This window comes from Eufriesea mexicana, unplaced genomic scaffold, assembly GCF_001483705.2.
Source record: "Eufriesea mexicana isolate 0111107269 unplaced genomic scaffold, ASM148370v2 scaffold497, whole genome shotgun sequence".
Classification (NCBI taxonomy): domain Eukaryota; kingdom Metazoa; phylum Arthropoda; class Insecta; order Hymenoptera; family Apidae; genus Eufriesea; species Eufriesea mexicana.
In genome coordinates, this window is record NW_016908638.1 from 205,870 (window position 1) to 233,460 (window position 27,591).

The 27,591-nt window shown below is 31.3% G+C and overlaps 1 protein-coding gene across 1 annotated transcript in view; it reads left to right on the forward strand.

The window, feature by feature from the left end:
- Positions 1-6,292: 6,292 nt before the first annotated feature.
- The window catches only part of LOC108545581 (cholecystokinin receptor type A), a 35,420-nt gene continuing 14,121 nt past the window's right edge, over positions 6,293-27,591 (forward strand). Inside the window, exons 1-3 of the mRNA XM_017897276.1 lie at positions 6,293-6,674; positions 16,918-17,032; positions 25,296-25,493. Coding sequence (XP_017752765.1) covers positions 6,381-6,674; positions 16,918-17,032; positions 25,296-25,493 — 607 coding nt within the window. The 5' untranslated portion in view covers positions 6,293-6,380. The remainder of the gene's footprint in view (positions 6,675-16,917; positions 17,033-25,295; positions 25,494-27,591) is intronic.

Genomic DNA, 27,591 nt, shown 5'->3' on the forward strand with positions numbered 1-27,591 from the left:
TGTTAGTCTGTAATCTTACATAAATGATATCCCTGAAAACTGGATAAGTCTGGTATTTATCATTTTGAGAAAATAACTCATTATCGTTTCAGAAAAGATAGTATGTCTCTCGAGTGAAGTGTTAGGGGTAGAATAAGGAAGGTCACAAGGTTTATGGACAAAATAAATCTATGATACTTCAAATTCCATCAATGAAGAAGCAATGTTCAATGAGTTAATTGTATTTTATTTATTTATGCAATCTACTATTTGTTTAATAGATAAATAGCCCGATAAATAAATATTTCATACATTAGAAAATGAAGTCTACAACCCTAACTGTTGTAGTCCTAATTCTCATTGTCAAAATATAATATACACTTCAAATCACCAATAATAAATTGACATTTCCTGTCTCTTCCATTGCTGTTCAATTATAGCACACTGACAGCGATATATCGAATATTCTGTCAAAATTCTATCCATATTACCAAAGTGACGAGTGTCTAAATTTTCAGTTAGCTGAAAACAAATTTCTCTGTATTTGCTAATTAATTGCAGTAGCTTTGAGATTGCAATATCAACGCAGTATTTCGCGTTCCTCGTTAAACAAAGCTTACTTTTTTTTTCGAAAATTTAGGATTTAGTTGAATTAGCATTTAAATAGCAAGTCTCAGGTGCCATGGCTTCCGTTTTCTCGGTTTTAAATGAAGTTTATATGGTAATTTATATGGTAAAAACTAAATGCATATTGCAAAAATGTGTTAAAAATATTATAAATAATTATGAGTAATAATTACTTATATTCGTGAAATATAATTGTCCGATGGATTATTCACGTCACTTCTATTTATTTATATCATATTAGTGAATAAACAGATAAATAAATAAATAATATCAATAGATATAAATTGAGCAATTATTTTTTAATCAATTATAAACAGTTATGTGTGTAAAATCATTTATCATCTGTATGAGATAATTTCGGAAATCAAATCACAATTAGAAAGTTTTAATGAATGTATGATCTATACGTTACCAATAAAATGACAATGTCTAATATATACTATTATAACAGACATAGAATATGCTTGACACATTCATATCAATAATGAATTTTAATCAAGGTTTACCCAAAATTGATTTAATTATCAGGTATTAGACTTTGTCACAGTACCTTGAGCAAGCAAATTCGTAAATTGCACCCTTGTGCAATATCTAGGATTACGTAGCTGATCCTAACATCTACCAAAGTGTAGCCATTAGGAAGTTCCGATCTTAGTCTCCTCAATTGTAGAATATCTGTAGAATGATTGTAGAATTTTTAGAGTAATGACTTATCGTATACCTCACTGTAACACCGAACATAGGCCTATAATTAATCAGAGGTAAACAAAATATTAATACGAATAACTCATTAAAAATTAATAAAATTCCCGACTAGAATAATTCATAAGAATTTAAATAAACACGTGCAGTGGTGTTATAAATTATAATATTAACAAATTATAATATCAAAGCATTCGCAAATTGTTCTCGTGTATAATTAATAAATCAAAGCGTTACATCAGGTGTCCCAATAATTCAAAAAGTTCAAACATTCACTTTATAACTTTCTAAATGCTTTCACCGCGGAGTTTGGAATAATTTCAAGAGAAAGTAATGTCTCCCACGACCCTCGGAATAGATATACTCTTGAACGAAAGTTTCGATTGATGTTTGCGGAATATCCCTAGAAATTATGTTACCAGAATTTCACCAGAGGCGTTCGTACTTTTCAAATTTTCTTCTCTAGAAATATTGTTTAATCAAACTCGATTTCTTTTTCTCTTTCGTTCGCAAGTTTTATCACTCGTGTTTCAAAAATTGCGCAAACTTTCACGAAATTAGCTCAAGTGTGTTTTTCGTCGATGGCGTGCTCATCTTCGTGGAAACAATCATATGCCAACGGCAAACCCGATGGAGTTTCGGAAGAATCAGAATAGAGATAAACCCGTATCCATGATAATTATGCTAACGCAGCTTGTGAATGTATCCGACGGTTTTGCATTTTCGCGTTAAGTTTGTAAATACGTAGCACGGTTGTGGAAATGTGCGCAAACTCGACATGTTTATCGCATATGGGTCGAGTCTAACAACTGGGTCAGGATATTGCTATATTCGAAGTTCAATTAGAGACAAATAGTAGTGGATAATTTGCTACTATTTACTCATCTCGGTTATACCGTAAACAAGTGTTTTCATAAGCTTATCGATGCATTTGTAAAAGTTTTTCCTTCGCGTAAATTAATTTCTGCAATTGTACAGTGCATAGAAGAAACAAGTTCAGATTATCGAGAGGTTATTATTTTACGAAGTTCACGCATCCTCTGCATGGAACTATAAAATCCTTTTCGCATAAATTGATTCCTCGAATTATTCTACGGCCGAGAACCATTAAAGAAGGTTATGGCGAGGAAGTCATAAAACAAGGCCGCCTTCACTTTTTTACAAACTTTCAGTTTATGGATGATTGCATCATTTTCGATGTTTAAATGAAGGGAAATATCTTTTAACGTTTCTTTTCAATTAGTGGTCGCTAATGGCATGTCAGATAGATAAATAAACAAGAGATGGAATAACAAATGAAACCCACTTCCTTCGATAAACGCAGTTCGATATTCGCATATTCGCGTTTATTCGCAAATAAATTCATCATAGAAACTATGCGAGTTTCGAGCATTTAATATTTTCTTTTAAAACAATTTGAAAATTATGGATTAAAAATTACGATTGTATTTCATTGCACGAAGCAATATTGAAAGACCTCTTCCCTTCCAACGTATATTTCAACCTCCATAATTAATTCTCAATGATTATCTCTGTTTTTTCTTTGCTCAGCAGAGTAAACAGTAAAAAAGAATACGTTTAGAAAGAAGGATGTTTCAATATCGAGAATTATTTTAGCTTCCTCGTTTAGCTTTTTTTAGCTTTTTTAGCTTTTCATCATTTTCTCTCTAGAATACAGTTTCCGTTTTTAACATCAAGGAATCACCATATTGAAATAGTAGATACGCATGTACATTTCTCGATCGAGTCGTCTGATCGACCAACGAGTGAATTAATAATTTCGCGATTTAATCGTGTCTTATTCTTACTCAAACTTTCGTGGGGACCAGGAAAGCTCTTCTTTTAATTTGAATCGAATTATTCTCGATGCTATAAGGCAAAATTGTACGCGGAATTATACGTAAAAATTGATTTTACGAATTCAAGATGCTTCTCTCTAGGCTCCTCGATATCAACCATCTCAAAAGAAACTTGATTACACGGAAAACTTTACGTGGAGATTTTAAAATTCCAGTCATCTAGCTCATTTGCTGTTTGTCGTCCTCATTATATTGTATTTCGCAAACTCCGTTTACTCATTCATTGCGGAGTAAACGTCGTGTCTTTGGTAAGTTTGCAAGTTCGAGAGGGATAATGTATAGTGGGTTGAAAGAAGAATCTATCGAAAGGTCTTGTATTATCGTATTTAGCAAAAGCCACAATTAATTCTAAAATGACACGGTTACCAATAGAACTGCCAAACCTGTCAAACCGATGGATTCGTGATTTTCTGGTTTTGGAATTAGCGTAAATATACTGGTACCTTTGATAGAATTTTTTACTTATTTTACCAATTTCTGTTTAATATTTGAAATATTTGAGAAACTTCACTTATCCCAGAATTTTTGGTAATATTTAATTTTATTTTTCTGAAATAACTTAATTTGCTACTTTGGAGGATAAACATTTACACTTTGACGTTGAATTGGTTTTACAATCTCGATAAAGCGTTCAAATGAGCTTTACTAGCGAGTGAAAAAATTGGCACGAATTCTGGACTTTCGTTAAAGGGGGTAATTAATTTCTCCGTTGTCTATAAAAGTTCATTGACACAGGTGAACTAGGTGTTCAATTTAATGAAGCGCGTTATGCGGCAAATTGACATTCGAGTAAGTATCGTTTAGTTATAGCTTAACGAACTTTTATTTGACTCTAAAAAAATTTGTAGAGACAAAATTTCGACATCGGTCATTTATATTTGTATTTAATTATCTGTTGATTAAATTTCTTACTCTTTCCTATTTTACCATATTTAAATATCTGATCACTTTTGTATAATCAAACGCGTAAGAAGATTATGTTCTTTTCTGCTGAACATTTTTATTGCTGTATCCTTCAGTTAAATTTGAAAGAAATGAAAGCGATTTCGTCTTTTTGTAATCTTCTTGGAAAACATGGTGTTTTAAGTAAGAAAATTGAAGATAACTCTTTCAAACCTTGTCTAAAGAGAGACAGAAAAAGTATCGAATGTTATCAGTTTAAAAAATGTTCGAAATATATATTTATTGGTACCAAGAAAATTCTAATTAATCAAATAGTAATAAAAATTATCTAGATGCTCATGTTAGGTGGTCCACTCTGTATTAGCATTACGTATAACACGATGTCAGTATAATAAAATAATTTCTCGTGAACTACTATTAACCTAATCATAATACACAGTGAAAATAAATTCAATCAATACGTATACTACAAATATTCAAATGAAAACTTACTCCCATAATTGATAATTGATACAAAATCTGTGAAAACAACTCATGTTCTATTAAATCTTGAAAATATTAGGTCAGATCATTCATTTATCTGAAAAATTAAAATATGAAATTAATATAAACAATATGAAATCAACTCACATTATACTAAATATTTCACGAAACGAGAAGCTAGATCATTTACTGTCTCAGGAACTAAAATACCAAATTTACACAAAAGAAATAAAACCAGCTCACACTGTACTAAAGCTACCATGAACCGACGAGTCAGATCATTTATTTCCTTTAGAACTGGATCCTCAAATGTGTTAAACTAACTCCTGCAACTGATCGAATTCGTTGGAAAATAGCAAGCAAATATAACCACGTTTGCAGTATACCGTTTAATTATAAACATTTATCCAGACATTGCTTCCAACTAATACTGACATAGCTCACGTGTCAGCGTCGCAGTGGCCATCGCAGCTATAAATTTGGAATGAATTACAGGACCGTAGCAGTTCCGAATTTGACGCAGAATATTTTCAGCAAAATTGATGTTACCATCTACATCCGACCGTTGAAACTCGTAATTCACAAACGATGTTATGCAACGAACCGTATATTTCCACACTGTAGTCATCGCTGTGACAGACGCAAGTAGGAAAGTCGCTTCTCGTGACTTAGGTAGCTTCTCACCCTGTGTTTTCTCACATATGATCTTTCCCTCGTATTAAAGATCGCGAATTATAGCATATTCCTTAATAATTTTTAGTGACAGATGAAAACGATAATGTTACTGTTCTCTATGATAACGAGTGATTTTCCATCTCATTCTCCTAGGAAGATCCTTTTATCGAGGAGCACTGAATGTCTTTATTTGAATAAATATCCATACATTTGCATAATTTAGCGTCGAACGAGGTAGCGAAATTTATGCAAATAAGCAGACAAAGTGAAGAAATGTCTTCTGCTCGTGATTCTTATTCAAATTACCGTTGATTGCAGCAATTATGGTTTCTCGTGGTAGCCAGGAAAGCTTCATAGGAATTTATTATTTCCTTTAAAAGGATTTGGTTATTATTTATTGGAAGGATTACTTTGCAGTCATGACTTGGAGAGGATAGATCGGAGAAAGGGAATGGCTGCGAGGTTGATGAAATTTTAACGAGGATACTGTAATCATTATACCACGAGAACACTGTCTCCATCTTCGAGAATTTACAAAACGTTCTTGTTTCGCAATGTTTTATTTTTTAATTAAAAATCCTTGTTTTTAAACGTTCTTCACTCGTAATCATTTATTCTTTAATAGAAAGCCTTTATTTTGTTAATTCGAATTTCTTAATACACAATGATTTCCTCAGTCTTGGATTCCTTCGTAAAAATTAATCAAATATTCTTTGCTCGTGATCTATTTTTTATAAAACGACCCTTATTTTATAATTTCGAATTTTTCAATGAATCCTTTGCAAGAGCCTTTATAAAACTCAAATATTCAAATATAGTTATCTCGTTTATTATCATCGCGATTATTATTTAACACAGTGTTATATTTTTAATATTGACCTTAACAATATCACTCTTTATTTTTCAGAAATGTCGAGCAAATCTTCCAGGATATTTGCCAAATCAAAATTAGAAAAATCGGCGAACGAACTCGTTCCCAAACACGATCAAGCGAAAATGAACGAAACCAATTCGGTAGCGTGTACATGGAAGAAGAAAGTGACTGAAAATAGCCTCGACGCAATTTGGAAGAACGATTAATTAAATTTTCCAGCACTTTAATATCGATAGATGGGTTGAAGGCCGAAATTTGGAAATCTGAAAGCGATCAGGATGTCGTTTCTGGATTACAATATGTCCGATAACGCAACAATAAGCGATTATTTCGGCAATTCTGACATAGATCAGTCATTTGTCAGTAACACACCTCAACTATCAACAATGCTACCCATCGTTGTGAACATGACTCTACCTACAGTTACACAAACCAACCTACTGGAAAGTTTAATTGTACCTCTATATGGAACTATATTCCTGCTTTCCGTTATCGGGAACTCGTTGGTATTGATTACTCTGGCGCGTAACAAGAGAATGAGAACCGTAACTAATGTCTACTTGTTGAATCTGGTAAGTAAACTTTATCATGATACAGATAAGTACTTTGATGTATTGAATTTTCTTTCAATATTTGTTCATGTCTTGCTTCGTTTCGTTAAACGATCGCTTATGACGATTACTAAAATTGAGAATTCCGAGTGTAAGTCATGTTTTCTCGATGTCAATAATTCACATTGTCATAGATATCGCAAATCTTGATTTTGAGGATTATGGTATAGTAGATTGCGAGAGGTTCGAGCTTTTGATTGCTAGAGATGTAGGTGTATTCGTTTCAAATGAAATTTTTAATTACAGAAATTAAATTACAGATGTTTAACCCCTTGCACTCGACGATATTTTGGCTAGAGAAGAGTAGAAAATCAAAGATTCTCTATTAAAAAACTGACGATACTTTTTTGAGCAGTAAATAAAGAATTGTAGAATTATTTGATTTCGATACTTTGCACGCTATTGCGTTACATTAAATTTGATATATTAATTAATATCGATCTTTAAAATTTTATGAAATGGTGACTGAGGGTCACCTCTCGAGTGCAAAGAGTTAATATTTATTTATTAATAAAGATAAACTTCTAATCTTTTATTGAATTATAGATTTTTACTTTCCTATTAAATGCTAAATTTTTTATTTTTAATGTTATATTTCAATTTACCAGTAAAAAGTACATAATAAATTTTGTTCAATGATAGGTATAAAATTGTGATAGGAAAGTTATTGGCTACTGCCCGCAAATAAAGAGAAGGAATGAAATTCCAGAACTATTAGTGGTTGAGATAAGAAAAATAAGAAGTAAGTATCCACTCGAATGGTTCAGATTAGAAGACTTCGGTACTGTGTTCTTTGATGCCAAAAGTATTACATTTCACAGTTTCCTGTCCAATAGATAGGAATTCCCATGGTTGCAGTTGAGGTGCTTCCTTTAGTTCTCAGTTTCTAAAAATATCCTGAGATAAAATCGATGTATATTTAACAATATAAAATTTACTGAAAAAATAATAAAACTGCAATAGATAAGGGAATATTTAATGAACTAAACATTTTTGTATCGAAAATTCTAAATTTTGAATTAAAAAATTCTTAATTAAAGATCCGACATTGATGTAATTTTTCAAAATTAATAATTAAAAATGTTTAATTTCTTATATTCAGAGTGGCATAACAGATAATAAGAGCGCTCAATGGTTTACATTGAACTTGGTATTTATTTATTCAATTTTTATTCAAACACAGGTAACAAATGTCATTTTTATAATTCCTCATTTATATTCAGTTTTCTAAATTTAATTTTAAATTTCATTATAGAAATTATCATATGATAAATTGGAGTATTTTCCATAATTTTTTTTAATACATATAACTTTTGACAAGGTTGACAAAAATTTAATATCGATTTGAAATGAGGTGACAAATGAAGTGTAAAGAAAAGGTTGTAATAGGATCAAATTCATTTCGCTTTCAGTAGTCCTCTTTCATATTTTAAGATACGAATCCGAGTTGATGGATGTGTTCCAATGCTCTTGAGCTTGATAGCATAAAGCTCTCTTCAATCTTAACTAACAAACATGCTTTCTGCTTTAACGCGATAAATTAGAATTATCGTATTTGAGATTTTAAAATCCAAGTAATAAAATCAAGTAAATCCTCTTTTAATTTATTTCGTAGTAATTTTTAAATCTTGTGAAATATATGTGAGATTAAATTAGTATTCGTAATCTCTTCAACGTGTTTAATCCCTTTCCCTATAAACAGTAGGATTTCAATGAAAGCAATAAAAGAATAGAAAAGCGAATTATATAAATTCATAATGGTTTTTCAATTTGCCTCCCTGCTTATTGCTTCGAAAAGCTCAATTACAGATTATTATTCTCGAGCTTGAACGAAATTTGTTTCCGTGACATTATTTTAAAATATACCCCGTGACACATCTCGTGGCAGAGTGTACGCAGAAATTGTATAGAAATCATATCCATTTGGGTGAAATTATGTCTGCCAATTGGTTCCTCGTTCTCATTTTTTAATGTTACGCATTCAGTTGCAATAAATACTGTAGAAAGAGTTTTTATACTGAGTTTTTGGTAATTTCGGTTACTCGATATAATAAAAGCACTGAATTTTTTTTAGCGATTATTTTAGTAATTGAAGTGAAATTTTTGATCTAAAATTCAGAGAAATAGGTAAACCATTTAACATACTTAAATTTCAACATGAGCAGTTATCTAATAAATGCAACTTAGAAGGCATAGTAATTTTGATAGATATAATAGAATAATTGTGTAGTATTAATAAATTAGTATTAATAATTATTACGATTCGTAATGAGATTAAGTAATTTTTCATTAAATCGTATAGTATTCTACTTCGTAAGTTTGCAAAGTTTACTTTGAAATATTACTTTCATATGTAAAAACCAGCAAGAGCCTGAATTAATGGAATTTTAAATATTCACGGGTTGAAATGAATTTTGTTTGGAAAAAGCTTTCAATTAGACATTCGTGGTACTTGCAAATTTCTTTACTTGCACAGAGAAAGGAACGTTTATCGTAGAAATAGAACGGAAAAATACTTATTATTTTTACTGAAATTATGAGACTTTTAACGAAGAAAGGCGGATGAATGGGATGGGAACGACTTGGGGACAATAGGGTAGATAATTTTATTTTCAAATTCGTTCGAGAAGGAATTTTTCTTCTCAAAGAATTATAATAACAGGGAAATTGATAAAATAACTTATTAATTTTAATTAATAAAATAGTAATAACGCAAAATATTTTATTTTATCATTGTCTTTGTAAATTTATTAGATTATAATTTCCCATGGAGAAAACCATGAATATTATGATATTAATGTACACTTTAATCGCATAAAAATTCTTATTTTGTAAACATATCAAGCAACATGTCAGTGTCATACTCAGCAGGTCAAAATGTGTTCACCAGACTTCCCTTTAAACATTCTTCAGCAAAGAAGAGCTTTAACCAGAAGCATAATGGATCGCTAAGAGGCAGATAGCTTAAGCCATCTATTAAACTAAGTACCACAGGTTCCACTGATCATTTCAACCAACCGACTCTCCACCTAAAACACAAGTGTGCACTCTAACCATGGCACACGTGTGGCCTGGACAATTCCTTATATTGCGCCCAACCAGGGACAAACCAAGCTTAGCTCGTTCTTCATCCTTCGGTTCACTACCTTTTTCAAGTACCATTCGCTACTTCTTTATTTCGATTGTTAAATTCCTCGTGAGAGTGTTTATTCAAAAAACAAGAGTCATTTCACCGAAATCTCCGTATCCAATACAATAGCAATAAGAATAACAGAGAAAATAGAAAGGATACGAATGAAACTTCGGCGAAGAACACTGCAATAAAACAATCGTTGTAAACTCATTGTCAGTGTCATCTATATCTGTAGAAACTCGACCAAGTGAACTGTCTCCCGAAGGGATTGGTCCAGCCTGACCCTTAACGAAAAGGCCAGGGTTTTTCCAAGTCTGGTGTCTAACATCTATACACGCGTTCTCTGACAGCGGCAGACCTTCGTAGTCAGTGTAGCACCTTCATTCACGAAGCAAGTGCCCATTGGTCATCCACTGACAATGAGTGGGCTTGGACAGCGCGCACAATACTTGTCAGTGGCATCCATATTCCATAGCTTTCATAGAACAACCGACTGACGTAGTGAACAGACACGTTTCTAAGAAGTACTACAGACAATTCGCGTGTTTTGCAGTCATCTAGTACCTAATGACAGTTTCCGACAGTTTCCGTGTGTGTTCCTCCTTCTTTTTCTCGCAATACGCAGCAAAACCCACGGTTTATTGTTTTCCAACGAGATCGACTTCCTATTGATATCACGTAAAGTTTCATTCGCGATTCGCTTACTCTTCTAAGTGTTGACTTAGAAAATGATATCCCTCTCTTACTGTTCTTGAAATCTCGTTTGAGCAGACAACTCCGAAATTGCTTTCCTACACGCGTAAATGGTCGTACATACACGTTGGATTTACACATGTTATATACTCCCGTGTATGTGGAAAGGTATTTGGAAACGTGGATGAAAGAGAAATTCTATTTTGATTTCAATGAAACAGATAGCGAAAGAATTTGTGGTATGGATGGAATTAGAACAGGTATGGCTAACAATAAAATGTACTTTTGTGAATTGTAAAATTGAATTTCGCAATTCAGAATGATTCATATTTAGGTAGTTTTGTTATAATGTTGAAATAAAAAACAAATATAAAAACAAATTTTGCGTAATTGCTGTATTATTTCAACATTGCAGTATTTTGTACGATTATTTCTTATATTTTATACACGTTCAGATATGTATTGCGGTTTACGTCTTTCTTCTCGATATCTTTCCTCTTTTCACTTTCGACACATTATTTCAAATAATTTCAGATTATGTTGATTAATGTGGTTCCAATTTTGAATTTTCCTTCGCTTTGTAAAACGAAAATCATTCAGGATAAAGCAGTCGATTTTAAATTGGCACAACGCGTATAGAACCTCGGTCGATGTCTGACTATTGAACTACGATATCACTGAATATGCTTACTACATCAGCTACTACATCTAAAATCCTTCGTAACATAAATCTCCAGCAGGTATATCTTGAAAACATCAAACTTACTCTTCGAGGAAGAGCGAAGTGGATTATCAACTTTTCCACCAACCTCGTTTTCTGAAAATCAAGTTAAGCTACTTTTATTCCTAACACGACCCTGTAAATCGCGTTTCTTCAAAAGATAACAGGAATATTTTACCTCGCAAATTATTTCGAAACTTAATTGTGACTACTATGAAGTTTAATTAGAAATATGGGAATAACGTGATTATTTTAGAAGCGGATGTTATAAAATTTCCCTTCCTGTTTTACGTGTATCGTCACGAAATGGTGATCGATAAGACAATATCGTCGAAACTTTCATCTCGGAACCAGATTTAGTATATAGCAAACTTTGTTCTGAATCTGGATGTTACGTTACTATTACGAGTAACCTATCCCTTGTATGATACATCGTCGTGAAACGTACCTTGGAAAAGTTTCTGGATTAAACAGTGGTAATAGGAAAAGCTGAAAGTACCCAAGTTTAAGTTTTAAGGAAAACAATTCTTTGCCATAATATGATTTAATAACTATGTATGAAAAAATTTATTTATTACATGTATCATATTACTATCATATAGTAATATTATCAAATCTTTAATTTAGTATTTTATATTATATCATCTTTAGTTTATAGTTTTACTTTTAGTTTCACCTGGTCTATATAGACTTCAAAATGGCATTTTCAGCTCTTTTTATTTCTGCTCTTTAATCACAAGTCGTGTTTTTAAATATCATGTTTCGTATCACTTACTACAGTAAATAGTATAATACAAATAAGTTAAAAATTAATTCGGTTTAGATATTTTTCTTGGATCTGTCTTATTGTTCGATAAACGTAATAAAAATAGAAAAATGGTACATCGATAAAATAGCAACAGAAACGAGACTATTATTAATAGTGAAATAGGGAAAATACTAAAAATGATGAATAATATTGCAACTATAGTACAAGTTAATAACAAAAGAAACAAATGGAATACATTATGGACATTAATTAGGAGAACCAAAATCCACAGGCTTTGATCAATCAATACCTACGTTCCACATAAGTAGCTTGAATAAACAATTATGACCCGGCTTATACTTAGCTATTTCAATATTATCAAGGAATTCCTGGTGAAGTTTACAAATTAAAATATTCATATTAGCAACCATCATTCGCTGGAAACCTGAAAGAAAAATATGGCACGTTTAATGATTCTGTTTAAGTCAAATAATCGCCATGCCATATTTCATCATCTTATACCTAGCAATAAGTTAAAATTGACAATATGAAATTCTGTATACTCTACAGATTTCCAGTACCGTACGTGACTCGTTTAATATCCCTGATATTTAGGACTCGTTTACATATTTTGTGTATAACTATAGTTCAGCCATTTAGGAACAGGAGAAGTTGAAAATTTTAATTAAATGTCGAACTCGAATGTGCTCGCTGCTTCATAAAATTAATTTGCATATATGCATATAGTATATGTATTTTTAGATTTTAATTAGCCTCATGATCAACATTTCTTATTAAAAATTCTGTCTCGCTCTTTCAGTAACTGTCAAATAATTCGAGTTTCTAATTCGAGTGCACGAGGCTAGGAAATTTCTTATTCGCCTCGTGGTTTTGTTTTAAAATCGGTTTGAAAGAGGAGGCTAGAAGCTTTTATGTAACGTTAGATTGCTTTCTAAGATGCAAAGAGTTCTTTTTATAAGAAGATTAAAACTTCTTGGGAGAATCGTTTCTTTGAAACTTTAAAATTAGTGATTGATAAGTTAATCTTTATGCTGCTAGTTTAGCAGAGGTACCAAATTGTATAAATATAAAATTACTGAAATACATATTGCATTTCGCTAAGTTTTATGGTTTGTGGGGATATAGCGTTGCATAAGACTAAAGCTATTTGAATTATTCGAATGCTTAAAATTACACATAAGGTGCGTAACGTAAATTTGTATTTAGGGACTTTCATTTGGACTGTCCAAATTAAAGCAGACCACTCAAAATGTTTTGTTTATTTGTGGTTTCAATAGAAACATCAGAAGCAATATAGTAATTTAGCAAAACAATGAATTCATATACAGCCATTAGTTCGTATATTGTTTTACTTGTAAAAATATTATTTCTATTTTTTAAAATTTATTTTTTCATCTATGATCTTAGTAATTACCAATTGCTTCTTCCACTTTGTATATCATCTGGAACATAGTGTAGTTCAAATTAAAGCATTATAATTTAGAAATAGTTCTAGATATTAAAAAGAAAATGTCAGATATTTTCGTAACATCCAGATATCAACTTCTTGCACTATAAATAAAATATTTATTAATAACAAATATTTTGCACCTTTGACACGAGTAATACTCATAAAAATTCCAGCAACATTTATGATTTTATTGTGAATGAAACAGATACCGAATTACTAATTACATAAATTCTTAGAATTAAATCGTAGTGCAAGATGTTATATAATTGCAGCCAAAATTTTCAGCTTATTCAGCATGTTCCAATAGTTAGAATAAGCTGAACTTCCTCGATACATCTAAATCAACGAACTATTAACAACACTATTCATCAGTTCTAGTCTTTGCTACCCACTCAATCATCCTTCAATTAAAACACGTTATCACTGCACGAGTTCCTAATTTTGATCAATAGATCATCATCTATCAGATTATTTCAACCCATAAATGAATAATTTAGTTTCCAATGCTTCATTACGCTGAATCTCTTTATTTCAGTTATTTAAAAAATTATTTGCCATCATATTCGAGAGATTACATGATACTTATGTTTCATATTAAAATAAAATAAAACATATTAATAAGAAAATCAAATAATCTTATCGTTTTCTCATAAATTCTTATTCACTTGACAAATGTTAATACAGTACTATTTATTTAACTCAATTATGTTTACTCTAGTCGTCACACGTCCATTTTATCTCCAAATTCTGTGCAACTTAATACTAAAACTGATCAAGAGAGTGGTAGGCAATTAACCATTATCCTTAGAATCTACGTGGGCAGATGTTTTCTATTTGTACCCATTGCGATATGTAGAGATTGTTATCATATTATAGTATTATGTTTTCATGGAACAGCAAAGGATTAAGCACCAAATACCATTGCGATATGTAGAGATTGTTATCATATTATAGTATTATGTTTTCATGGAACAGCAAAGGATTAAGCACCAAATACCTACACGCCTAATAGGCGCCATTTCGAGTTTGTGATCCGTCAATACTCAAAATAGTCATGAAACGCTGCAATTCGGTCTGTCATGTACAGTAATCCTTCATTTCTAAACGTATACTAATTCTTGTTATTAAATTTATCGACTTAGCGATTTCAGTGATTCATAAAATTTTTCTGCAACCAGAATTGTACAATTTCGTGACTTGGGCAAAGTGAAGATCTACTGTTGTAGAGTATGCTATTATTTTATCGCGTACTGGTTGTACAAAGTGGTGTTACATGATAGGGGACAAATAATCCTTAAATGACTTATGGAGGAAAAGCATAGTGCATTCCGCTGACGGATTATATGTACACATCCAATCCGAATAGATTGAGTTTCTGTTCACGCGATATCTTGCATCACAGAACATTCGATCCGCATAACAAACAGCGACCATTGCTATTCCAATTTCCGGTCACTCACTGCTCGATTTTCTTTAACCATAACGACAAATAGCCGATTAATATTGCGGTAACATTTGCGATAATATTATCATAATTTTGTGATTATGTTGCGACAATATTGCCGTAATATTACGATTATATTGCTCTAATTTTGACTTCTCACTTGCTCACTCCAGTTCATGAATATTAACTCTGGATATGTAAATCGGAGTCGCTCGTATCTACCAATTTTAAGTTATTTGGCTTTCTCACATATTTCAATTTTTATTATTTAATATGTATTTAATATATAGTATATTTATACAAAATTGTCAAAATTTATGTCAAAATTTATGAGGATGTCGTGAGAATTTTTCCAATTATTATTTGCTTCATTATTTTTATTCCTTTTAAAAATAAAAATTCAGAATGTTTCAACAGACTAAACACTTGAAGCTCATCGATCATTTGTTTTCCGTTTGAGTGGTTATAAATTTAGCTGTTGATATGCAAAATGTCCATTTGAAATATTTTAAAACTTTATAACGAGTGTTTTTGAAATATGAATAACGTAAAATATTTCTTTATATTCTATAATACGCAATTGATAGCAGGTTATATAATTTTTCCTGTATTTTAGTATACACGCTTATAATATTTTCAAAGGATCACACAATAATTCATTTCGATTTTATCGAATACTTCCATATTTTCCAACAGTCTTATAAGAGACAACAAGGTAGATGGAATACGAAGATTAATCGATTTCCAATACGTGTATTGTTCCGTCGCGGAACAAGGAAGACCCGTTACGCTCTTACAACAACCAGGTCTTTAGGGTTAAACAATTCGGCATCGGAATTTTCCTCTCCATGTCTTCAGCATGTTTGGATGCTTTTACCTTTATTCTGACTTCTCGTGTCGCGGAACACGAGAATCCTGGAAATCTCTAATTTAACGAAATTAGACGACGGCTCTTAAGACTTGGCTGACAATAGGCCTGAGGGCTCCACTTGGTTCGCACACGTTGAAAGCCTCAGGCCCTAGCTAGGGGCCATAAACGGTCGATGGGGTCATCAGCGCGCGAGTAGACCCCGCGTACCTCACCTTGGAGGAGAGGGTTTCCTCCACTACCGTCTATCTTTTGGGGGAACCTTCCCTTCCTCCAAGGTGATCGATTCGCGGACCAAGGGAACGCCGTTGGCCAAATCAGCCAATTATATTTGGCGAGCTTCCGATTTTTCCAAAGACCGATCATAGGAAAATCGAGGAGCTCACTTCCTTTCGAATCATCGAAGACAGCACTTCTCTTCGAATCGTCGGAGACACCAGTTCGACTTCAGTCGTCGTCAATTCACCATCAGTTCACTCTTAAATTTGATCCAGCAGTTCGATCGTAAAATTCAATCGAGTCGAAACGTTCTCGAATTTCGGATAGGACAGTTTAGACCAACTTTCGAAGCGTGCCCTACGACTGTCACGCGAGAATTTTCTCAAAATCATCAATCGCAGGCAGTTAGAAGAAGATTTAAACTGTTGCTCAATATTAATATGGCGGACAACACGTCGAGGTCGTGAGATGGATTTACAACTCGTCCGAATCCATCAAAGGTTCAATCGCGACGCAACATGTATTTTTGAAATGCGATGTTCGCAAGCTTTTTAAATGTATTTCATACGTTAGGACTCACATGTCATAAAAATATTATGGAAAATCTAATTAGGATATTTATTGAATAAATGGTAATTAAGCAACTGAATATTGTAAAATTCGTAATTTTTCTGATAAAAGTTAATAATATTACTCAAGTTCTCAAGTACCACTCAAGTTCTAGCCATGAAAGTCGAACCAAAGGCGCAAATGCACAGTTAAACGTAGAACGTAGAGTATATAGGAATGTAACTTCACGTGTAAAATTAACTGTTGCCGGTTAAAGATTCATTTGCTTTAATTATTCGCCACTAATTTGAAGTTTCAAGTACATTTTCTCAAGATCTCTGTTGATTTCATGTTCTAGGCAGTTTCGGATCTGCTACTCGGCGTCTTCTGCATGCCTTTTACGCTTCTTGGACAGATGCTGAAGAATTTCGTTTTCGGTATTACTATGTGCAAGCTCATTCCGTACTTTCAAGGTAAGTATTGCTTAACTAGCATATCTCCAATTGTCTACGTTTTGTTATTTTTGTTTAGGCTACTGGTAATTTAATTTCAAAGTAGAACTTTAGAAGTAGAACAATGATTCTGAGAAATAATATTAAATTTTTGGGGTTCTTTCAAAGAGAACTGGAGCAATTAAAATTTGAGAACGAGTTAACAGACATTTGCAATAAAATATAGTGCTTTTTAAGTTTTTCAATTTAATTTTTGTTATAGTTTTATAGTTTTATTCTGAGAGACAATATTCAATTTTTGGAATCCTCTGAAAGAAATTAATATATGTTTATATTAAATAATCACGTTTTCTGATATTTGGAATTTTAATTACTGCTTTAATTACAGTTTTAATCAGTTAGAAACTAATTATTTATTGAAACATGTGATTGTCGATTATACAATTACAGTGGGTACAATATAAAGTGGTATTTTTGTTTCAAGCGTGCTGTCTTTGTTTTAACCACCGATAATTTAATTTAAAAGTATGAATTTATCACATGGGTGATCTAGGTAATTAATATTAAATTTTTGCGGTTCTTTCAGGGGAAATTAGGACAATTTAAAATTTTACAGCACGTCAAATGAGTTTACAGACATTTGTAATTTTTCAAGTGAATTTTAATTATGTTGTAATTTTACTTAATTTTCATAAACATTTCATTATTTTTGTAATTGAATTGTCGTTAAATAACTAAAATTCATCATCTTTGAAACATACGATTGATGATTATACGACTTTCTTTGACACAATAAAAGCTGGTTTTCTCGTTTCAAAGAAAAGTCTGCAGGCATCCGACCGTGAATTAATGAAATACCAGAGGCATTTGTACACGGTAAAAAATAAAATGAAACAAACACGAACATACCCAAAGCAAACGTTCATTTTAATTTGAATATGATCTTGCTCTGGGCCGATTGAATGACAATAGAACCAGCAACGTGAAGGCTTCCGTTTTTGGAATAAAAAGTTTTAAATGAGAATTTTTCTAGTTCCGCTCGTTTCGTAGAACAAAACTCAAAATTGTATTTAGAATATATATTTTTATTTTAATAGAAATACAGGTATTTTATGTTGCCCATTTTCTAACCGAAGACAAATTGTCTTCAATCTGCAACACAAGAAACTCTTTAATGTCTGCTAGTCATTTACTTTGTCTTATGATTAGCATCGCGCTTGTGAAAACAATTAACCAGCGTAATTGAACGTAGTAAATGTTCGTGAAACAGGTGATGAACGTGAAACTAATTTTCTTTCCTACTCCCTCAACTTTTGACTTAATAATTTAACGATTACATCACGAATTCAGTTCATAGTGTCATAATATAGTTTGAAATATATCTGTGATATAATAGTTTTAATAAATCTATACGATTATATTTAGATGTGTAAATTTTTATCCGTAGGATACGTATGTATAAGATAGTCTGATAAATATGGTAATTTATACAATAGCGTGGGTGAGTGGCCGTTTGGTGCCGGATTACGAGGAAGCCTGCAGTTTGCATAATTTAGAACGATACAATTCGTAGCAGAATTGGTTCACTTTCTTTAGAGAATATTGTAGACTCTTCTGTACCATTGTTTTTACATTACATTTGTTTTTTTTTACTAGAAAAACGTACTGCTACTAAAATATCTTTTATACACGTGGACGAAGGCGTATCGATATTTGTTGATGAATAATGGAATGTTTCATTTTAAACGTGAAAGTGACGCGTTAATATTTTATTTGCTATAGCGATAAATGTCATAAATATTATTGGTAGTAATAAACACGAAATGATATCAAATAGAAATTTCATTAAAGCTTCACTTTGTTTCGTTACTAAATAAATCTAATTTTTTGGTTAGTTCCATAAAAACTGCACTGGCGATATCAAAAATTTCTTCATCATACTATAATAAAAATATAACTCAGCAAATATCCAACTCGTAATTTCGTTTCTTTATATTTCAATCTTATTAATTTAAATTCTTAATATTTGGAAACGGTCTTTCATTAATTTCGGAATATTTAGGAGCGGCCTCCCGTTAAATTAATTTCAATGTATCTAGAAACAAACGAGCTTAAATTTGACATATTTGGAAATGAACATGTATTAATTTTAATTGCATATGTCTTATGTAGAATATTTAGACTTTGAGTGAATTGTATTAAAATAGACGCGTTAATTAATATCGATATCTGTTAATTAATATGCGACGTACCTTTTATTATTTCTAAAGTTTCACGGAAATTTCGTGATCTGTGTATATACATAATGACTATTGTCGAGCAGAATACATTAAAGAACAAACGGTAAAGCACGAAAACATTTTTGACCGATATAAATATTTTATTTCTAGAAAGGTACTAAGACGGAAATATATGTTTTTTTTCAAATAAATATCACTGTGTTAAATTTTGACAGTACTTTGGATTGTGGGTTTTATATTTCATATAATTAATAATTCAAATATTGATAAAATTTGCCTCTAAGTATTTTTAAATATTTTGTTACGTTCTAATCGTGCACATTATTTTCTCATAAACTTTTATTTCAATTAAGCTTCTAGTATAACCTAGTTGTCAATTTTTATACCATTTTTCATTTATCTTTGTTTGACGGAATTACACAGTAATGGAAAAAAGGAGTAGAATATAAATATTGCGCGCGAATGTAAATTTGTTTAATTGTTTTTCTTAAATTATTACACTGAAGGTATAGATATCGATTTCCGTGCCATGATATTTCCTCTTGAATACGCAGAGAAAGGTGAAAGCATGTACGATATAATAATATGCAGCAATTCTCCCTTTTACATCAATACGGAATATCCTCGTACGAGTGTAGACTCTATTTATCACTACTCTTGCAACGAATATCCGGTTTCATATTTGAAGCTGAATATTCTCCCCTTCATACTCTTCACACTCATTAGACTACAGCTATATATCACGTAAGAATTGTATCCTTCCATATATTTCTCATAAATTGAACCTGCTTTTTACTTTACATATTTGTTACATACGACTTACGTACTTCCATATTTTTCTGTAACTGTCAGAAATTGAAAAATAATGTAATATGTTGTCTAATACATATTGCTTTCTCACCAATTAATTGCATAACTTTTATTCATCACCTGGGAAATGTTGGATTTCTAGTTTTGAGTAATTATTTAAATCTATTTTTCATATTTTCCATATTTTCTATATTTTCTACTGTTATCACAAATAATTCAATTTTCCTTGCTTATCTGTTTCGTATTTCACAATTTTCATTCCTCGTCTGAGAAAATGCAGATTTTCGTTTCTTTATCGTTCTCTATATGTTTCATAATTTAAAACATTTTTGAGCCTACAGTATTATACACCATTTTTCTCTTATCTTCGCCCATAGAACGTACCAATATTTTACTAAAAAATATATATATGTTGATAACGTATGTAGTATAAAATTATGTAATACTACTATAAACTGAGACAATCCTAGCAACTCCTTAGCTGACAAGTTTAACACCGAGTTTGCTCATTAGGTATAAGACTTCGAACTCGACTGTGTGTTGGGTGAGAACTTTAACTTATAATTAAACGTAGGTGGTGCAAAATCGTTTAAGTGTTCCGCGAATATTTGAAAACTCATAGTTGCTAGAGAGCTATAACTATGTAATAAAATATTAAGAATAATGAAGCATTCTGATTTAATCAGTATGACTGCAACAAAAGCAACTATATATTTACAACAGCTACAAAAATAAAAAAATTTTAATTGTTTGGATCGAGTCATTTTGTCTGCCTTGATTAATGTAATATTTGATATGGATATAGTGTGTCATTTAGCTATTCGTACACTGCTGCAATTGGCGACTATGAAAGACTATTATTATGTAACGTTAAAGTCATAAAGATGTTCGTATGCAAATATCCACCTCATTGATAGATATAAATAATTATTGCTATTTTATGGTACAACTTTATGTAACTTTTGGATTTAATAAAGTATAAATTTTACCGCGAAGTAACGATTTGCTGTAACGTAAACAGAAATTAAGGTAGGTGCAGAATTAATGTCACAGAAGTATTCATACCCATCCAATTATCGACTTCGAATAATTGCTGTTATTTAAATATGCCATTTTTGAAATCATTCCCAATGGAGATATATTTTCTCATTAATTATCCTCTCGAGCGACAAAAATTTTATTGCAGAATAAAATGTCAATATAATACAAGTAAAAGTTTATATCTCTTTTTATATCACTCTGAACGATTACTAGTCGTTTGTAAAACAAGTTTCAATATATTTATGAATGAGAATATATGTCGTATTAATTAAGCTATCGATTATCATAAAATCGGTTGCCGAATATTCGGTGTACGATTCGGTGAACCATAAATTGGAATTAAAATAAATTGTTACCAAATAATACCGTGAAGATATTCGTAGCAATGAAATTTTGTATATGGTATAAAATAATAGCAATTTCATGAAATTATTGAACGAATAGGTACGAATATTTTATTAACTCATTATATCTAATTATACGTATATATGAAACCACGAAGCATAAACACGACACCGTTTATTGAACAAAGTTTGCTATTTCGAAATAATTTCATGCAATATGATTTAGATTAAATTTCGACAGCATCCAATTCTAATTTTAATAAATTCTAATTTCTAGTTCTAATTTCTTCTAATTTCTAATTCTTATCAAAAAATTACTATTTAACGTGTGTTAATGTTTGTTTATAAACCAAATCATATTACGAGCTTGATAATCAGAATAGAGGTTCAATCTACTCGAAATTTAAGTCAAGTTTCTCGTTCAAACGATTTGTCTCGGTGAACGCAAACGTCATCTGATACCAAGCACTCCAAATTCAATAGTGACCCCTCTCCAACATCCTCTTTCACCATGAAAAGCACGCTCAGGTTGTAATGAAAATAAGGCTACCGAAAACCATCGCATGACCAAACCGATTGCAGCAGAAGCCAAAAGGGGGCAAAGGGGAGATCACAGACATCATAGAGATATCAGAGAGGAACATACAAGTTCCGTGGCTCGTTTAGTATAACCTTTGACCGTCAAATTCTCTTCGTAATCAAAAAATCTCACTGGTATTCGTTAATAACGTAAAATAGGATCACTCTTGTACTAAATTCACATATCGACAAAACATATGTTTATAATTCTTTATATTTTATAAGTAATATAAATATTTTATATGGATTTATACATTATTACGTTCATCGATAACTAAGTAATTTCCAAAATAAAAAATTTGGTAACATTTATTAGTATAAAATAATTATTATTTATTGAAATTATCAAGTATTTATTTTGGAAAATTATTTTCTACGTATTTTCATATTTATAGATAACTGAATACTTAATTCTGTGAAATAAAATTGAATTAAAATTTTGTAAATATTTATTTTGCTTCCGTAAAGTTAAAATTAATATTGTTAATGTGATTTACAATTTACAAATAATCTACAGATTGGCAGGATAGAATAATATTCGTTTATCGATATAATGCAGCGTATTATACAACAAATAAAATATCGAATGAATAATATTCGTGTGAATATTAAGTAATAAGAGAAGTAATAGGAAAAGAGATGCGGATGAAACGAACAGCGCGTAAGGAACGAAACAAATTGGCTTCCTATCAATTTGACGAGATTTATTAATCATGTGGTGGATCGAAGCGCCAATATTTTCGGGTCACCGTTGGGATGGTTTAATTTCCATTTTCTAGTAGCTCTAACGAAGTTTAATCGTGCGGATATCACTCTCAAATCCTGCGGATGTTTTTATAATCAATATTTACAGAAATAGAGAAAATCAACGTATAAACATAAAGGAAATGAGAAAAATAAATGAACGATTCCGAAAAATTGTTAGCAAAGGTGTACGTTGGGTATATAGATCCGTATTTGAATTTTCAAATTTTTATACTGCCATCGCTGTTTATATTTTGATGGAAAAATAATCTTGTTAATTAATAATTGAAATGATATAATAATATCATAAGGCGTGGTTTAATTTACGCATTATTATATTAATATATTCCAATTTTGAAATAAATAGGATTGTGAAAATAAACCACGTCGAAATCGTATTTCTGATTATTAAATATTTGCAGCTTTAGTGGAATATATTATGTGGGCAAAGTATGAAGTATTTCGGGATTAATCTGAATATCTTCTAGAATATTATAATGTTCTTGTTGTATACAAAACACAGTAATATTTGCACAAAATTATTGTGCACTATTATATTCTTAATACTGCATTGTATTCTCGTGACATAAATGTCATGTTTCTGTATAATTAATAATATAAAATAATACAATAATATTACTATAAAAATATTACTATACTTATAGATATTCTGAAAACACGATAATATAACAATATTTATAAATATCATAAAATCGTTTCATAATAAATATAAAAAAGAATGCAACAATATCCAGAAATGTTACAAAAATTCAGTTATGCATAGAAAATAACAATATTAGAAAAATATGAAAATATGCAATATCCACAAGATCACCTGTACACTCATGTTGCCTGTCCATAATATTTATCTTACCACTACGAAAGAAATTTTCATTACAGAATTAACGTAGCGTATCCCGGTTTCCTACAGTATCAATTTGCATTGCCAACATTTATCTTTCTCGTGAGAACGTTAATTTCAAAAGGTAGAAATTTCGCCACTCGACGTTTACGATCCGATGCTTAAAGCAATTGTGCAGTGAAGCACAAATCTCTGGAACTGTAAAAAGCTTAACACCGTAGACCCAACCGTGCCATCAACATCACGTTCCCGGATTTATCCGCAAAGATTTATTTCCCTGGTTTCGATTCGTGGTGCAAAAATGCAGGAGAAAATGCCTCGTTGTAACGATATCGTACACATGACACCCCATAATTCACCTTAATTACTATACTCCGCAGACTCTCGATTTTCCATTACGGTAATGCCTGCTTTGGCTTGCAAATTTTATGCGAGTCCACTTTCTTATCTTCCTTGTACAATAAAATAAAATTTTGTCTCAAGGTTCCTTAATACATATTTCGATAAAGAGCAAGATGGTCGTTGCCTAACTTTTCTTACCTGTCTTTGATAATTGCGTACCACATTTTCGGAGGTACTAAAATGTGTTCCATATTGGTTGTTGGATAAATCGTTGCAAATGCTATTGGTTGGTTTTCGTGATAAATATTCGCCTGTTTCCGCACACGCAAGAAATTCAAAGGCGTTGAGTAATAATTTATAAGGTATTTCAATTTTTACCAATATTTATCGCTTAAACGAGAAGAGATAGGTTAAGCATGATTTAATTCGTCTAATTTATTCTTTATTACAGTTATTATCTTTAATCGATGATACTCAGCGTAATACGATATAATTTATTTCGATAATCGGACATTAGGTTTGCTAGAAACATTAGTACTGTAATACGATGCCATTATTAATTATGTTGGGATTTAGGGAACGAAATCAAAGCGTTTAGCGTGCAGGGAAGTAACCGTATTCGGTTGTACAGCAATAGATATATAAAGTTTAATATAGGTGAAATATATACACTTATGCGAATATAAAAAACAACAGCTTTAAACAGGCCCCTATGGGTCACCATACTTTAAAAGCTCTTTACACTGTTCCGGATTTGAGACTGACTGCTGCAAGAGACAGCAGGCCCTTTTAAATCTAAAAACCGACCCCTTCATGCCTGCATAGTATCGAAGATCCTTGAAGTCCAAAGGTCGGTATTGGCCTGCAATCTCTAATAGGCCTGTCACCATCGTTGCATGACCGTAGTTAATTTACAAGAAATTATCATCAGGTACCATTAAAATCTCATATCGAACTTATTATTTCAATAAATAGTCGATAAATTAGATCGTTAATATTTACGTTACTTATATTTTATTAAATATCTACCTATACAATATGCGACTTTCAAATGAATTTCAAATAATTATTTTCACATCGCGGTATTTAAAATTGTAAACAAAATTTCTTCGAATTTATTTCTAATGTGCCATACTATGAATTATGCATTTATCGATATTATAAATACAAATGGTATATAATTCATCATTTTTGTGAATTTTTCAAAAAGAGAACATTTTTTTCAACCCCGTATCTTACTTATGCAAAATTTCATTATTTTGCAATTTTCGTTATTGATTAATATTCACGATCCATTAATACCGTTTTCTTTTTCTTGTTAGCCGTCTCTGTGTCTGTTGGCGTATGGACATTGGTCGCCATCTCCTTGGAGCGTTATTTCGCCATTTGCAGACCACTGAAGTCGAGAAGGTGGCAAACACAATTCCACGCTTGCAAAATGATTGCCGTCGTTTGGACAGCCAGTCTTACTTGGAATGCACCCATCCTCGTTGTTTCACGACTGAAAAGCATACGTGGTGGTAAGACTACTTTCTCGATGTTTCATTATTGATCTAAGTAATTTGTCACTCGACACATTTCAAATATTCTATTCGTATATTTATTGAATACGGATAATATTCAAAATCTGATCATGAAGTTTTAACTGTATATTATCTTTCGATTTGTATAAATATTTAATAGTGGGGTTTCGAAACGAACAATGCCATTAGATTGGTTAGTTAGTTGGATTTAATTTGCTACTTTACAATTTTTTCATCGAATTTACAAATTATTTCTACGAGATGATTTGAAAGCTATGAGTGTTTTTTTTTATTTTAAAAAATTATTTATTATTATTATTTATTTCCCGTAAGATTTAATCTCACGAGATTGTAGCAATTTCATGAGATAATAAGTAATAACCATCTTGTTAAAGAAATTGCTGCGCCATTATACATCACGATTAAAACATTGAACGCACGAATAAATAATTTCAATATTTTACATCATATTTGTACTCGTTTCTGGTACATATTGCCTGAAACGAAATTATATGACTTTTCGTCAGTTATTACCCATAAAATATTCCTCAAACGTTGAACCAGTTAAAACCTATATTTATTTAATGCGAAACTTTACAAGGAATTGCAAATACTAGTTAATTGCTGTTATCTTTCCATCGTTTGCCAAAGATTATTCTTCGAAAAATGATGAAACAATTTGTGAAAATCGGTGAAAATTCACGATCGTTATTAATTTACTAATAATTGCTTTTTCGTTGCAATAGTTGGTAGTTTATCAATTTTTTTGTTCATTATAAATCTATGATTTATTATTAAGTTGAATATTTTGTTTCGCGCCATACAACGTTATCAGATTCTGAATATAGCATATTCTCAAATATTTTCTCAAACAGACGCTATCAAATGCCAAAGACATTTGTCATGCCAAGACATAAATCAAAAATAACAATATTAATCTTCCTTGGTATGAAATATATTTGTTTTCTCAATATCGATAATGAAAGTACATCTTCGAGTAGAAAAATGAACAGAAAAAACGTGCAAGTTTTTATCACCGATTATTGCAAGAGATAGAGGAACTCATTTCATTGAAAGCATATTTTCTTTCAATTCGATATCTCAATCCGTTTCCGAGATATACAGTTTTAAGTTGCGCGGAATACACAGCCAATAGCAATCGAAGTTCCGTGAACGCCGTGACCTACTTTCGCTGCTAGAAATCAGCACAGCTGTCTAGCGGTAGAGAAAAGTCGTCTGTCACTGACCAGCGCAAGGAAGAACTTAAAACAAGGTCAGTGACGCGTGCAAGCGAAAGGTCGGATCGCGAGAGCGAGACAGACAGCTAAAACGTAAACATTGGTGTTTCCTTTGCTCGGCGATATCTCCGTAAGGAAAAGTCGTATCGACATGAAACAAAAAGGGTTTTCATTCACTTGGATTATACGAAATAATGACAAATATACCCGTATGATAAAAATTTTGTTATTAATCCTAAACCTACCACAACTTAAACGACGATTTTTAAGTTTTTGATTTAAAATTCTGCATTCAATATTATCACTTTTGTTATTCGATGTGATTTGCCTTTTAGTATATATGTATAATCAATTTTTCAATATTTCCTTTTGTTCTTCTTTTTTTGAGATTCTTCTTTCCTTTTCTGATTTGACCGGGCGTGATAGATGTATTGTTAAATTAGATTTTCCAATACTAACACACGTGATGATAAAAATATTTAAATGTTTATAGTAAATTATTTTAATTTTCGTTCGATATGAATATTCCTTAATTTTAATTTAGATAATCATTTACTGTTTAAATGGAATTTGCGACATAATAATCTATACACAGGCATAATTAATTATTTATGTGAAGAATATTGGTTAAACCTGTATAATATATTAGGGTATAATATGGTTGATGAAATATTGTGAGAAGATGCTCATAGCACTGTACGTATAATATCTAATAATGAGTACCTGAACCTTCTACATTCTTCGTGCACGGTGGTTTATAAGCTTAATTAATTACTTTTAATGAGCTATAGCTATTAATCTTTTCCGTAGACTACACCATTTACACGTAATTTTCATCTCAGTTCCCTCGTACTTTC